General features: G+C 34.5%; 1 protein-coding gene across 1 annotated transcript; it reads right to left on the bottom strand.

Moving 5' to 3' along the window:
• Positions 1–2,967: 2,967 nt before the first annotated feature.
• On the bottom strand, positions 2,968–7,359 carry LOC136223261 (protein NCA1). The gene is made up of 8 exons (XM_066011168.1): positions 7,202–7,359; positions 6,695–7,040; positions 6,375–6,606; positions 5,936–6,081; positions 4,647–4,734; positions 4,417–4,563; positions 3,575–3,724; positions 2,968–3,485 (listed from the first exon to the last, which is right to left on the bottom strand). The coding sequence occupies exons 2-8, from the start codon at positions 7,021–7,023 to the stop codon at positions 3,429–3,431; spliced, it is 1,149 nt and encodes a 382-aa protein (XP_065867240.1). The 5' UTR covers positions 7,024–7,040; positions 7,202–7,359; the 3' UTR covers positions 2,968–3,428.
• Between the last annotated feature and the right edge of the window lie 6,343 nt (positions 7,360–13,702).

A 13,702-nucleotide genomic window follows, 5' to 3' on the forward strand; every position in this document is an offset into this window, starting at 1 on the left:
AGGGAGCTAATCTACTTTTATGGACAAGTTTAGGGAGCTGGTGAGACACTTGCAAAATTCAGAGAGTCAATCTACTATTTTGGACAAGTTCAGAGAGCTAGTGATGTATTAGGCCTTAAAAAAATTCACAAATGACATGAAGTAATAACCAAATACTAAATGAATTTTTTACTCACCATCAGATCTAGACCGATTAAATTTAAGTCTTATGATACTTTTAATCTTTACCATAAGATTTTATTGACAAATCTAGATCTAACGGTGGGTAGCCAAATTCATTTAGTCATGAACCTTGTGAACACTATTGCATTTATATGTTTTCGAACAGTAAAAATTGGCATGCCCTACATATATAAAATGAGACAGCATGCTTTAAATTGGATTAGTATCCATCCAGCTAGCCAAGAATTCAATCACGGTATTGTATGGATAATTATTTGGTTAAAGATGGAGAAGTTGTAGAGATTAGAAAGGCTCTTAGTTGGTTAAAGAATTATGATTTCGATAATTATTTGGTTGAAACTAATACAACAATAATATTGAACATTTTAGACAAACTCATTTTCCATCAACATGCGGTCTTCCTTTAAAAGGTTGTAATTCTTTACTTTCTTTTTAATGATATTAGTGTCAAATTTATTAGTCATTTATTAGTCTATTTATTAGTCTTTCTATGGATAGTATGGCTCACGAACTAGCTAGAGTTGTCTATTCTATAGTTGGACTTATGGAATAACCGAATAGACCACCAGATTTTATTTGTCCAGCTTTTTACTTTGTTCTGCAGTAATATATCTTTTTATATGACTCCTTGCCCTATTAATCTCGCTGATTTTTGCTAATAATATCTTATTTTCCGCAACTTCATCTTCTTCCTCGACTTTCGATAATGACCAAACTTTCTTTTTGTTTTTCTTTTTGATACTGTAACTTTGATTCTATGTCCTTACTTTCGCAGAAGAATCGATCGGCATCCAGAACACGGAAACCAGGAAACCTTCAATCGGCTAGCTATGAGATTTAGACTAAGAGCATCTCTGTCCCCTTGCATATTCAATTCCAATGAGATTGTTAATGCGTAGGTAGCATTGAAATCGAGAAAGAATTTCATAAATAAAATAATAGGTATCAGATTGCTTCTTGGTTTATCCCAAATAATGAAAAAATCAAGACATAAATTACAAAAACACATTTGCATCTCCTAAAACATTCTAATTTCGGAAGATAATAGAATCGAATTCAAGTTCGAAAGGGAAATTATCCCAAGAAACAAACAGTAAACGACAACAAACCTCGTGACCTCATCGCAACAGCAAACAAGCTCTTTGGCTTCTTTATGCCTCAAAAGCCTTGCTATACTGAAATTCCCAGCACCCAAATCCTTCACCAACTCATTTATCCATCTTGAACACATAATTACACAAAACCTTCAAAATTTCTGTGGAATCTTAGGTAAGAATTCTGTGGAATTCACATGCACAAATAATGGTTTTGAAAATTAGGATTGAAATCTGTAAACAGAGAAGAACAGAAAAAGATCGGAGCTGGAAAATATGAGAGAAAATGGAAGTCATGAGGAATGAGAGAGAGAGACAGCACATGTTGGGAATAGTTATTAAAGGTACACGGCACACTAAGGTGCGCAAGGGGGTCCTGGAGCTATGGTGCATGGCACACGACGATGGCGCGCAACAAAGCGACACAAGGCGCATTAACAAAAATAAAATTTATAAAACTATAAATGATAATATTTAAACTATAAGAAATTGTGATAGTACAAACATAGTAAGTGTATGCATAGGCGAACACGATTCTGTTTGTATAAACATAGTACAAACATAGCACGAACCAAGTAGTGATAGTACGAAGTACAGAAATTGAAGTACAGAAATTGTGGAACCAATCGAATATCAATTCTTAATTCTGTTTGTACATGTGCACAATAATTGAATGCAAACACAATTCTATTTGTACAAACATAGTACAAAGTACAAACACAGTGGAACAAATCAAATACCAATTTAGAATCAGAGCACAGAGTACAAGAACTAAATAGTAAACAGAAGCGGAAGTTTATTAGATCATTGTCACGCATGTATCTTTTGTTTTCTTCCTTTGTTTTTTGTTTATTTTGGACCCTTAGATGTGTCTAATCCAAGGGTGAACATAAACCTACAATAAAACAATTTAAGAAACCCTAAATACATACATATGCCACCGAGGTGCGCCTCTGATCTCTGTGCCTTGGGCACAAAGGCACGCTGAGGTGACTGCGTCCACCATGGAGGGTGGTGAGGCACTAGGCCTGGAGCCTTGTGCGCCTTTGGTGCACCTCAGTCATGCCATTAATAACTATGCCTTGGGAGAGGAGGAGCAACAATAGTATTTCTTAGATTCACGCGCATCATTTAATAAGGTTTACGCACATGCCTTGACGGAACAGATACAGGTATTTATATATATAGTATTAGCAAGTTTAGGGGTTAATGAGACACTTCGAAAAATTTAGGAGGTCAATCAGTCTACTTGAACAAGTTCAGGGAGCGGTTGATATATTAAGCCTAACTAAAACAGTCCACATAAGTAAAACAAGAACGATAAAAGTGATGAAAAAGTAGAATGTTAAGGTGTTCTAAGTGTGCCAGTGTACACACGGAACGCACTGTTAAAGCCGTGCCATATCCAGACTAATCCTTATTCAAACTGTGTAAAACCCTTTTGGGCGGCTAAGTTCTTCCACATAAATTATTTAACATAATTGCATTCCTAGAGCTTAAACTGGAGACCTCTAGTTGAACTAGCAAAACCCTTTACTATCTCAGCTACGTTCTCTTAGGTACTTATAAGCTAACATTTCTCTATAGCCTAAAGATGGGAAATAAACGTGTGCAAATACACTCACTATTTTTCATTTTAAACAATAATAACAATACAGAAAGCAAGAAAGAAAGAACAGAAAAGGCAGAATTAAGGCCATAAACATAACCGTGTTTTCAATATGCTCTTCAACTCATTGGATAGCCAGTCCACTAAGAACCAAAAAAGGAAAATTTATACACCATAACTATGTTTTAACATGTCATATACGTAACAACAACTGAAAGCTTTCTTTCGAGTTTGCAATTAAGATAACATGAGATGTAGAAATTTTGAAACCTCACTCTCTCTGACAATTCAAAAGAAAGAGAAGATACATGATTCAGGGAACTTAAGCAACTTACAGTACATGGAGGTATATCAATGAACACCACAAGGCATCGAGTGCTCCACGAATGCCTCTTAACATTTTCTGAAGGCTCTGATCCTTTCGATTCACCATTTACTAAACTGAGCTTATTTCATATAGATGATAATTTCGGATATACACACAGAGAGAGCAGTAATGTTATTTGACTTGTTTTCTGTTTTCAGCTGGAGGAGACCTGACTTTAATCAGATGGTTTCTCTGAAAGTTGATTTTTAAGGAAGTCCATAACTGAAACACGCTGCAGTTACAAAATAAAAAATATAGTTATTATCTTATGCTACCAAAAGGATCTGAAAAGGTAAAATATGTCCAGCAAAGAGATCTCACCCGTTGTTCGAGAGGAGCTTCTTCAGGTTTCAATGTCAAAGATTCTAACAATTTTATGGCTTCCTGAAATCTATCTAGTGCTGCATCCTCGTTACCAAGACTTCTATCAGCATCAGCAACTTTTGCTAGGGAAACAGCCACATCTAGAGTCTGTAATCATAAGCAAAGAAAGTCAGACGTGATGGAACTTTTTCAAATGACACGAATATGATTCTTTTTTCTTCTTCTCCTTCCCTTCTTTTATTTCTGATGAAGAGAGAGCGGGAGTATGGGACCTATAGTAAGGGAACATTATTGCATTTGAAATTCAACATCACCTGCCATGCCTCTCTATTTCTTCTTCTAACCATTCCATAAAATAACATCATACCCTCAAAATATATCACGAAATGACATAAGACAAAGTTTTCGTCTTTCGGTATTTCAGACATTGGGTTCAGAGATGAATTTATAAAGAGCATAGTTTGAGAAGCAGCAGCCAGAAGGTAGCTGACTATGATGGTGACAATCCGGACTACTGGAGACTTAAAGGAGGTTAAGTTATGGTTTGCAGTAATGGATGTTTGATAATTCCTCAAGACATTTGACAATATTCCCTCGAGCACCAAAAAGTCTCGGTCATTCAGCAAAAAATGCCAAACATCAATCCTTCTCCTTACGAGGTCAAGGACCAACTCAATGGAACATCATGCATGGTCTAAGGCCATTGTGTTATCACTTGCTTAAACTCACAGGGTGACTTCATGATTCGTATAGTTATCATCAAGACATAAAATAGCATAAGTTGTAAGAGGCAATAGCGTATATGATTGAAGTAATCACAGAAATAAGTGGTAGCTGACCTGGGATGAAACATTAGTTTGACGTTTGATGGCATCACGACGCACATCGAGAGCACGGGAATAGTAGGATTTTGCAGCTTCCACATCTCCGTCATAATATTTTAGATCTCCAATTTTATTAAGGGAAACAGAAAGCGTATGTATGATCTGCAAGATGAGTTACAAATGATTACGCTAGGAAACCCCAAATCATAAGTCCAATAATGTGAGATAGGTTGTGAAGTGATAACCTCCTGATCATCAGCAGGTAATCTTGAGAGAAATTCCACACTCTCCTCAAAATAAGCAACTGCAGACCCAGCTTCTCCGATAGCACGACTGCAGCAACAATTTAATAAGAAATTTAGTTAATACATCAGGAATCACATCCGGTTTTATGAATCTGATAAGGTATCAATGGAAAAGAATAAGACTTTCCTCTTTTTGGAAATTGAATTAGGAAGTTTTGAAGTGTTCTATAGACTATAATAGATACAACCTCAAGACACTCACTAACTAACCTAAGAAACTATGGTCCAAATGGTATCTTAAATTAGCAACTTCAATCAAATTAACTTCTCTTCTTAGTTGTTTCTTTACATTAAAAATATTAAGCATGAGGGCATAAGAATCTCTTCTAAACACACAATAGACGGTAGACCAGTAACATTGGACCAGAAGAAAAACAAATGGACTCAGGCCTATACGAACAAAAAGAGTGCAAAATCATGTTGACTAAGCCAAAACATAAATGGTGAATCCGTGCATATGCTTATAGATCAGATGTCCTCCTTTAAGCAGCACAGCAGACTGATTGACATACATTTAAATTTCATGCATAAAACATATCAACATAGCATAAAAGGATGAATAAATAAAACTGTCCAATCCATACATAACAATCCCAACAAACTTAGAAACAAACCAAACCCATTTATTTCATATGAATAATCATCATCCATTTGTTTATGAATAGTTACAAATGTAACTAAAGTCATCAATGTCTTTCCTTGCATAAATTTTTATCATTGCTAAGGATGAACCTCATGGTTCTTCCTTCCGAAAGGATGCTATAATGACAATTAAGCACAATTCCAAGACTATGTTGCACGAAAACGGATACCAGGAAACGTTATTTCTAAGAAAAATTAGCTAGGAAGTGGTAATGGAAACGGAAAAGAAGCGGAAACGAACACGAAACGTGGAAACGCTAATGAAGAAGAGCTTCCGTGCAACATAGTTCCAAGATTATTAACATAGTTCCAAGATTATTTCCTCTCTCTCCTCCTGCAACTTATAAATCCTTGATCATATACCAGATGCAATAAGTAAATCAAATCCTTTTCCTCCAATCTACAAAAGGGAATGTTTCCCTCCCAACTTTGTCATTATTCTTAAAATGTCCAAAGTCTGCTTTCTCACTTAAAAGGTTCAGCTTGCACAGAAGCTAAAAAAGAAAATTGATAGTAATAATAATAATACAAAGCTGTAACATATAGTAATAGATGCCAACACGATTAAGGCAAAGAAGGTAACTGACCAGCAATCACCAAGCATACCCAAAACTGCCCCAAGCTGTGAACATAACTCTGACGTGTCACCTGATGTCTCTATCTGAATACGGATGTCTTCAGCACAGAGACTGAGTCTTGATTTGGCACTTTCCACATTCTTTGCTCGAAAAGCCTACATAAGGAATGTCAAAATCAAAACTTACATTAACAGGGTAGATACATATAAAATTAATCCAGCACAAAAAAGGGGGGGAGAATAGAGAGAGAAGAAAATGAGGAATTTTTACAATAATACAGAAAATGTAGACAAACGATCATCAGTAAAGCTAAAACAAACTACTTTTAAATTAATATAAAAATATATTTGCTCTTTTTCATTCCAATCCAACAAACAAATCTCTGGCATGTGCCACATTATCATAAATTAAAAAGGAAAATTCATGGCGGCATGATCATAAAACTCACTCTCATGGCTTGTTGCACCAAGAAAGCACCTCTTTCCAAAGAGACATCTGCATATATCACTTTATCATTTCCTCCTCCATTCTCCTCTTTGTCCATATTAAGATGAGGCCTTTTAATCCTAGCATGACCTTCTATGAACTGTTCAACTTTAGACTGAAGATCAGCATCAGGTTCCAACTTCTCAATGTCAGCACCACACAAAGGACAGTCTCTAAAGCGTGAAATACAAGCTCTACATAAACATAAATTAAGCAAATCAAACAAAAAGCAAGCAAGAAACAAACAAAATTTTACACACAAGTCAATATCCACTAGCTTACTTGCAAAAGACATGAGTGCAAGGCACACATCTGGTAGACTCAAAAAGAAGTGCTTGGCATAAAACACAGCTAAAAGGCCCAATTTTAAATGTATCAGAATCATATCCTAAAGGACACTTCCCACCAATGCTTCCAGACTTTGGGGAAGCCGTAGCAGAATCATATCCAAAGGGACATTTAGCAGAATTAGTCGTAGAGTCACCGCCACTAGCCTCCTTCTTCACCTTCCCCTCCAGCTCTGCCCCATGTTTGCTCGGATTTTCCACCGTTTTCTTGGCCGATGAATCATCCGGCCGAGCTGCTTTCACGAACGGACAAACTGGCGTCATTTCCACAAACAATTAATCTGCATCGAATGTTTAAGGGTTAAAGAAAATCAGATCCAACAAAAAGAACTTGAAGAAAACATACATCATCAATTATTTTCTTCAAACTCAGACACGATCAAGAACAAATAACAAAACAATAACAAAAATAATTCTGAGGAGAAATTTGTATTTCAAGTACCTGTGCGAAAAGCGTTCTTTCGAGTTTATTGGTTTCTTTGCTTCTTCAGGTTCTGGTTATGGCTCTCTCTCACTGCGTGTTTCGGAAAATGGCTCAACTGATCGTATCGGGATTCAGAGATTAGGATTTTGGTTTATCCACTTCTGAATTTTCTTTTCACTCCTCGTTTATTCATTTCATTTTAATTTCACCCTTTTTTAATTAAACTTGCCTTTTTTAGTTCAACTTGCATTAATAAATTCACCCTTTTTTAATTAAACTTGCATTAAATTCAACAACTCAATTAAAAATGTATACATTTTTAGAATAAATTTTGTCAAAATTTAAGATTGTTTTTTTTTTTTTTTTGAAGAAGTCAAAATTTAAGATTGTTAATTAATTAATTGAAGCAAAACATATTTAACAAGATATTAAATGGATTGACTCTTAGCGATCATAATAAATGTATTATATCAGGCATCATTTATGAGAGAATGAGAACCATATGGTTATGTTTTAATCCACTTTCTTTCTTTCTTTTTTTTTTGTTAAAGTAAACAACAATTTCATAAATCAGCTAAAATAGCGTCACAGGAAGAGAAGCCAAACTTAGTCAGACAATGAAACCATCGTCCGAGCTATGGAATGGGCTGAAGAGTTCGCTGACCTGTGAACAAATTGAACATAACAATTCAGAATATTCTTCAAGGAGGATTTACAATCACCGATTATAAGATAAAGAGTTGAATTGCTGTTAGTTTCTCGCTGAAGAGCATACAGTAGCAATTGTGAATCTGATTCGATAATGACGTTCTGCAAACCCGAATCCTTTAACCAGCTCAAATTCTCTCGACACGAAAGCGCTTCTATTAGAAATGGATCTAAACGACACTGTGGGACTCCATTTCCCGCTGTTAGAAACGCACTGGTGGAGTCACGAACTATAAATCTGAAGCCACCACAATCCATCTCCCTGAACACAGCACCGTTCACATTCATTTTTATCAAACCCGACGGTGGCAGAATCCATCTTATTGATTTGGCACTCTTAAATGATGCACCTGATGCACTTACTGATACTAGTAGTGCTGAATAAAAGTCTTCTTATAAAGCTTGGGAAAAATCTAATAGACTAAGCCTAATGTTTATGCGAATGACAGTAGCAAACAACATCAAGTCCACAATAAAGAAAACCAAGTCGTGCTAAGGAATTTATCAAATTTGTGGAAGATTGTTCCCAGTCTAAGTCTACTGATAAGTCCCTTGTTGAGACACTAATGGGTACTTTAACCACCATTAAGTTTGATGGTTCTCGTACCATGCATAAACATATTATTGAGATGTCTAACATTGTTGCAAGACTGAAGTCCATAGGAATGGAAGTGAATAAAAATTTCCTAGTGACATCCATTCTTAATTCCTTACCTCCTGAGTATGGTCCATTTCATATGAACTACAATACTCTAAAGGAAAAATGGAATGTGCATGAATTGGAAAGTACGCTCATTCAAGAGGAAACAAGGCTTAAGAAACTTAGAATTCATTCAGTTAATCTCATGGGCTAATAAAGGAGCTGGAAAGAAACCAGTAAAGAATTATGGAAAGGGTAAGAAATGACTATCAAAGATGAATGAGTGATCAACCCAAATCCACAGGAGGAACCAAGCAAGGATATGTATCATTTCTGTAGAAAGCATGGATACTATTAGAAAGACTGTCTGAAACGTAAGGCATGGTTGGAAAAGAAAGGTAAACTTGAGGCTTTAGTATGTTTCGAATCAAATTTAGTTGAAGTTCCTTATAATACTTGGTGGATTGATTATGATTGTACCATTCATGTTATAAATACGATACAAGGATTCCTTTCAACCCAAACTATAAGCTTAAATGAAAAGTTAATCTTTATGGAAAATCGGGTCAAAGTTCCAATTTAAGTCATTAGCACTTACCGTTTGATTTTAGATATTGGACATCATTTAGATCTTTTTCAGACCTTTTATGTTCCTTCTATTTCTCGTAATTTGATTTCTTTGTCTAAACTTGATACTTATGGGTATTCTTTTAAATTTGGAAATGAATGTTTCAGTTTGTTCAAACAAAAGCTCTTTATTGGTTCTGGTATTCTTTATGATGACTTATACAAATTAAATCTTGATACTAATTTTGCCAAAACCCTATTAACCTTGCATCAAAATGTTGGTACTAAACGTGGTTTAAGTAATGAATCACCTGCTTACTTGTGGCATAAATATTTGGGTCATATATCCAAAGAAAGAATATTGAAATTAGTAAGGAATGAGATCCTACCTGATTTGGATTTAGTGATCTTGGAATATGTGGAGATTGTATTAAGGAAAAACACACAATGAAGAAAGTCGCCAGAAGAAGCTCACGACTCTTTGAAATCATGCATGCATTTTGATATTTATGGGCCTTTTGATGTTCCTTCTTTTGGTGGAGAACTATAGTTTATCACTTTTATTGATGGTTTTTCACGTTATGGATATGTCTATTTATTGCATGAAAAATCTCAATCAGTAGATACCCTTGAGGTATTTGTCAATGAGGTTGAAAGGCAATTAGACAGAAAGGTGAAAATTGTCATATCTAGTAGAAGTGGTGAATATTATGTAAGGTCCGATGAAAATGGATAGCACCTAGTCCATTGGTTAAATTTCTAGAAAGTCGTAGTATTTGTACTCAATACACAATGCTAGGAACACTGCAACAAAACAGTGTTGCATAAAGGCTCAACCATATATTAATTGATATGGTTAGAAGTATGTTAATTACTCCATATTTACCCAAATCATTGTGGATAGTAATTTAAATACTATTGTGTATTTATTAAATATGGTTCCTGGTACGGCAATTCCAAAGACTCTTTTTGAACCATGGGCAGGAAGAAAACCTTAAGGCGCCTAGATGTTTGGGGTTGCCCAGCGGAAGTATGAATTTATAATTCACAAGAAAGAAACTGGATTCAAGAACAACCAGTGGTTTCTTCATTGGTTCTCCAGAAAATCTAAAGGGTACATATATTATTGTCCTAACCATAGTATAAAAATTGTTGAAACTGTAAATGCTTAGTTTATTGAGAATGGTGAAATCAGCAGGAGTGTGGAACCACGGAATGTGGAAATTCAAAAAGTTAGAGTAAAAGTTCTCTTGCATGTAGCTTTCTCTCAAGTTGTTGTTCCTGACTTGACATGTTAATCATGTTAACAAATTAACGATCCAGCACCACTGAATGAAGTTGTTGAATAGACATATCATAGGTGAACCACAATAAACCACGTTAAGGAGATCTGCCATTTTCTGATGATCATGTGGTTTAACTGTATGAGTTAGAATTTGATGAAGGAATCTATAATGATCCAGTTTCATTTTCCAAAGCTATAGAAAGTGACAATTCTACTAAGTGGTTAGATGCCACGAAAGAAGAGATGAAATCAATGGATCACAACAAAGTTTGGGACCTTATTAAATTGTCAGAAGGTTATAAACAAGTTGGGTGTAAATGGGTCTTTAAGACTAAACGTGGGTTGAAAGGCAATATTGAACATTACAAGACCAGACTCGTTACTCAAAAAGAGGGTATTGACTTCAAAGAGACATTTTCACTTGTCTCTAAAAATGACTCTTTTAGAATTGTTATAGAATTGGTAGCTCATTATGACTTGAAGCTCCATCAAATGGATGTGAAAACTGCTTTTTTGAATGAGAATTTAGATGATGATGTTTATATGGATCAACTAGAAGGATTTGTGGTTAAAGGAAGGGAAAATATGGTGTGTAAACTTAAGAAGTCAATATATAGACTAAAACAAGCTTTCCGACAATGGTATGCAATGATACCATCATATTTTTTGGATTTAAGGAAAACATTATTGATCGATGTTTATATCTGAAGATCGGTGGGAGTAAGTTTATAATTCTAGTTCTGTATGTTGATGATATCTTGCTTGCCACTAACGATCTTGGTTTATTACATCAAACCAAAGAATTTATCTCTAAGAGCTTTGGAATTAAAGATATGGGTGAGGAATCTTATGTGACTGGAATAGAAATATTTCATGACATATCACAAGGATTATTGGGATTGTCTTAGAAATCATATATTAAAAAGATTCTAGAGAAATTCAATATGGAAAAATGCTCTACAAATGTTATTCCAATTCAAAAAGGAGATAAATTTAGTCTCGATCAATGTCCATAGAATGAATTAGAATGCAGTCAAATGGAAAATATTCCTTATGCATCTATTGTTGGGAGCTTGATATATGCACAGATTTGTACCAGGCCAGACATCAGTTTTGTTATTGGAATGTTGGGCAGGTATCAAAGTAACCTAAGATTAGATCATTGGAAAGCTGCAAAGAAAGTATTGTGATATCTTCAGGGAATAAACGATCATATGTTCACTTATAAGAGATCTGGTCATCTTAATGTGATTGGATATTCAGATTCAGATTATTGAGGATGTGTAAATACGAGAAAATGCATATTCGACTATTTGTTCCAACTAGCTAGAGGAGCAATTTCATGGAAGAGTGCAAAAAAATCTATAATTGCTACATCCACCATGAAACCTAAGTTTGTGGCATGATTTGAGGCTACAATTCATGCATTATGGTTGTGGAACTTTATTTCATGGCTCAAAATTGTCGAGAGTATTACCAAGTTTCTAAAAATGATAAGTATTCGCAAGGTGCTAAACATATGAAAATTAAATACCTTGTTATTAAAGAAGAAGTTCAGAAACAAAGGGTGTAGATTAATATTTTGATTGCGGATCCGTTGACTAAAGGTTTATCCTTAAGGTATTTAATGAACATGTTGAAAGAATGAGGATTATCGGATATCATCAATAGGGTTATATTTATGTTTTATGTTATAATGTATTTAACACTCTGAGCTCATTTACTTATTGTTTCTTATATATACATAAATGCATTATGTGAATTAAACAGAATATAATCTCTGACAAATACATTATTATTGGATCATCATGAAAAACCTTATTACAGATCATGTTTAGTATAAGATTTGTATTGTGATACATGGAAGGGATCATGTCAATAAACTAACATATGACCGCTATGATCCTTATTAGTCTTATTAAGTGAGAAAATGTTGAAATTTCCCTATTAAATCAAGCTAATATATGGTCCAAGTATATTATAGACTTATATGGTTTAATAAAATAAAAGAACAAATCTGATTGGTCAGTTCACGAAAGGGTACGATCAATCATCGTGATTGATTAACGAAAAGGTATGTTTAATCCTATTGGTTCATGAATGAAAAATTACCTTATGGATGAAGAGACACCTTAACGGAATGTATATTTAAAAAATCAAAAATCAAAATTGGCCCTCTCTCTAACCATTTAAGTTATTTTCTCTCCATCAAAAAAATTGTCAAGTCTAGAGAGGTTAAGCGAGAGAAACACAATTCTCGGTGATTTCTAAGAACTCGATCATTCTCGTCATGGATCAACATACGTTGTCCTGTTTGTCATTACGTTTGTGGAAATCATCTTATTCAAACATTCGAGTAATTAATGTTTATGTAATATTATGGTGAAATCTAAAGATTTCTAACAATTTGAACAATCTTCACCTTGACGATTTTTAAAATTCTAACTAAATTTGTTTTCCATCCTTTCTTATACTCAATAGTGTAACACTCTTAAAGTTTTGAGAACATTAATCAAGTCCAGCAATGTTGAAACTTGATTGGTGTTGACACTGTTATTGTCATGTCAGTGGGATCGAAAGGTGTTAGAATCTTCTAAAGTTGTATTCAACATACTTTAAGAATTTCCCTTACAAAATGCTAATGGACGTCAATATGTTTCGTCATAACATGATAGACTTAGTTGTTTACTAAATAAATAGCACACTAATTGTCAAAGTGCACTTTGACATACTTCTAACCAACTCTCAAGTCTTTCAGCAACCCCGAAAGACAAATTACCTACTTTAACAGCCTCGGTAATTGTCATGTTCTCTACCTCTCATGTAGAAAAAGCAACTTTTGACTTTAAGGTAAACCTCCAACTAATTGGTGCATTTTCTAGAGTAAACAAATAACCTTCCGACTTTCTCATCCTGCTCAAACATCAAACCAACATCCACAATATTTTGAATATACCGTAGAATCCATTTGTCATCCTAAAACATTAGAAAGTTTTTATATCTAGAGTTCCTTATGTGACTCAACAAGTTAATCAGAGCATCAATCCTACAAAAACACATATGACACTTCTGACAACAACATTGTATGTTTTAAAATACTTAAAGAGACATCATAGCTTATGCTCTATTTTATTTGTAGTCACTAAATATTGTAACTCAAACTAGGCTAATTGCAAAGAAACCAAACGATCTGTAACTTGTCATTTTGTATCGGTAAATGTGAACTTCTATAGATATCTTAGAGCAAATGTAGTGGTTGTGACATTGGGATGTTACAATTGGGAGCCGCCTCACTATTTAAAAACACACATAAAACATC

Source organism: Euphorbia lathyris, chromosome 3 (assembly GCF_963576675.1).
Source record: "Euphorbia lathyris chromosome 3, ddEupLath1.1, whole genome shotgun sequence".
Classification (NCBI taxonomy): Eukaryota; Viridiplantae; Streptophyta; class Magnoliopsida; order Malpighiales; family Euphorbiaceae; genus Euphorbia; species Euphorbia lathyris.

Coding starts and splice junctions, on each gene's coding strand:
- LOC136223261 (XM_066011168.1), bottom strand. CDS start 7,023: ATGACGCCAGTTTGTCCGTTCGTGAAAGCAGCTCGGCCGGATGATTCA. Junction 4,564..4,646: donor TACCTGCTGATGATCAGGAG/GTTATCACTTCA, acceptor CTCATCTTGCAG/ATCATACATACGCTTTCTGT. Junction 3,486..3,574: donor AAGCTCCTCTCGAACAACGG/GTGAGATCTCTT, acceptor TTGTAACTGCAG/CGTGTTTCAGTTATGGACTT.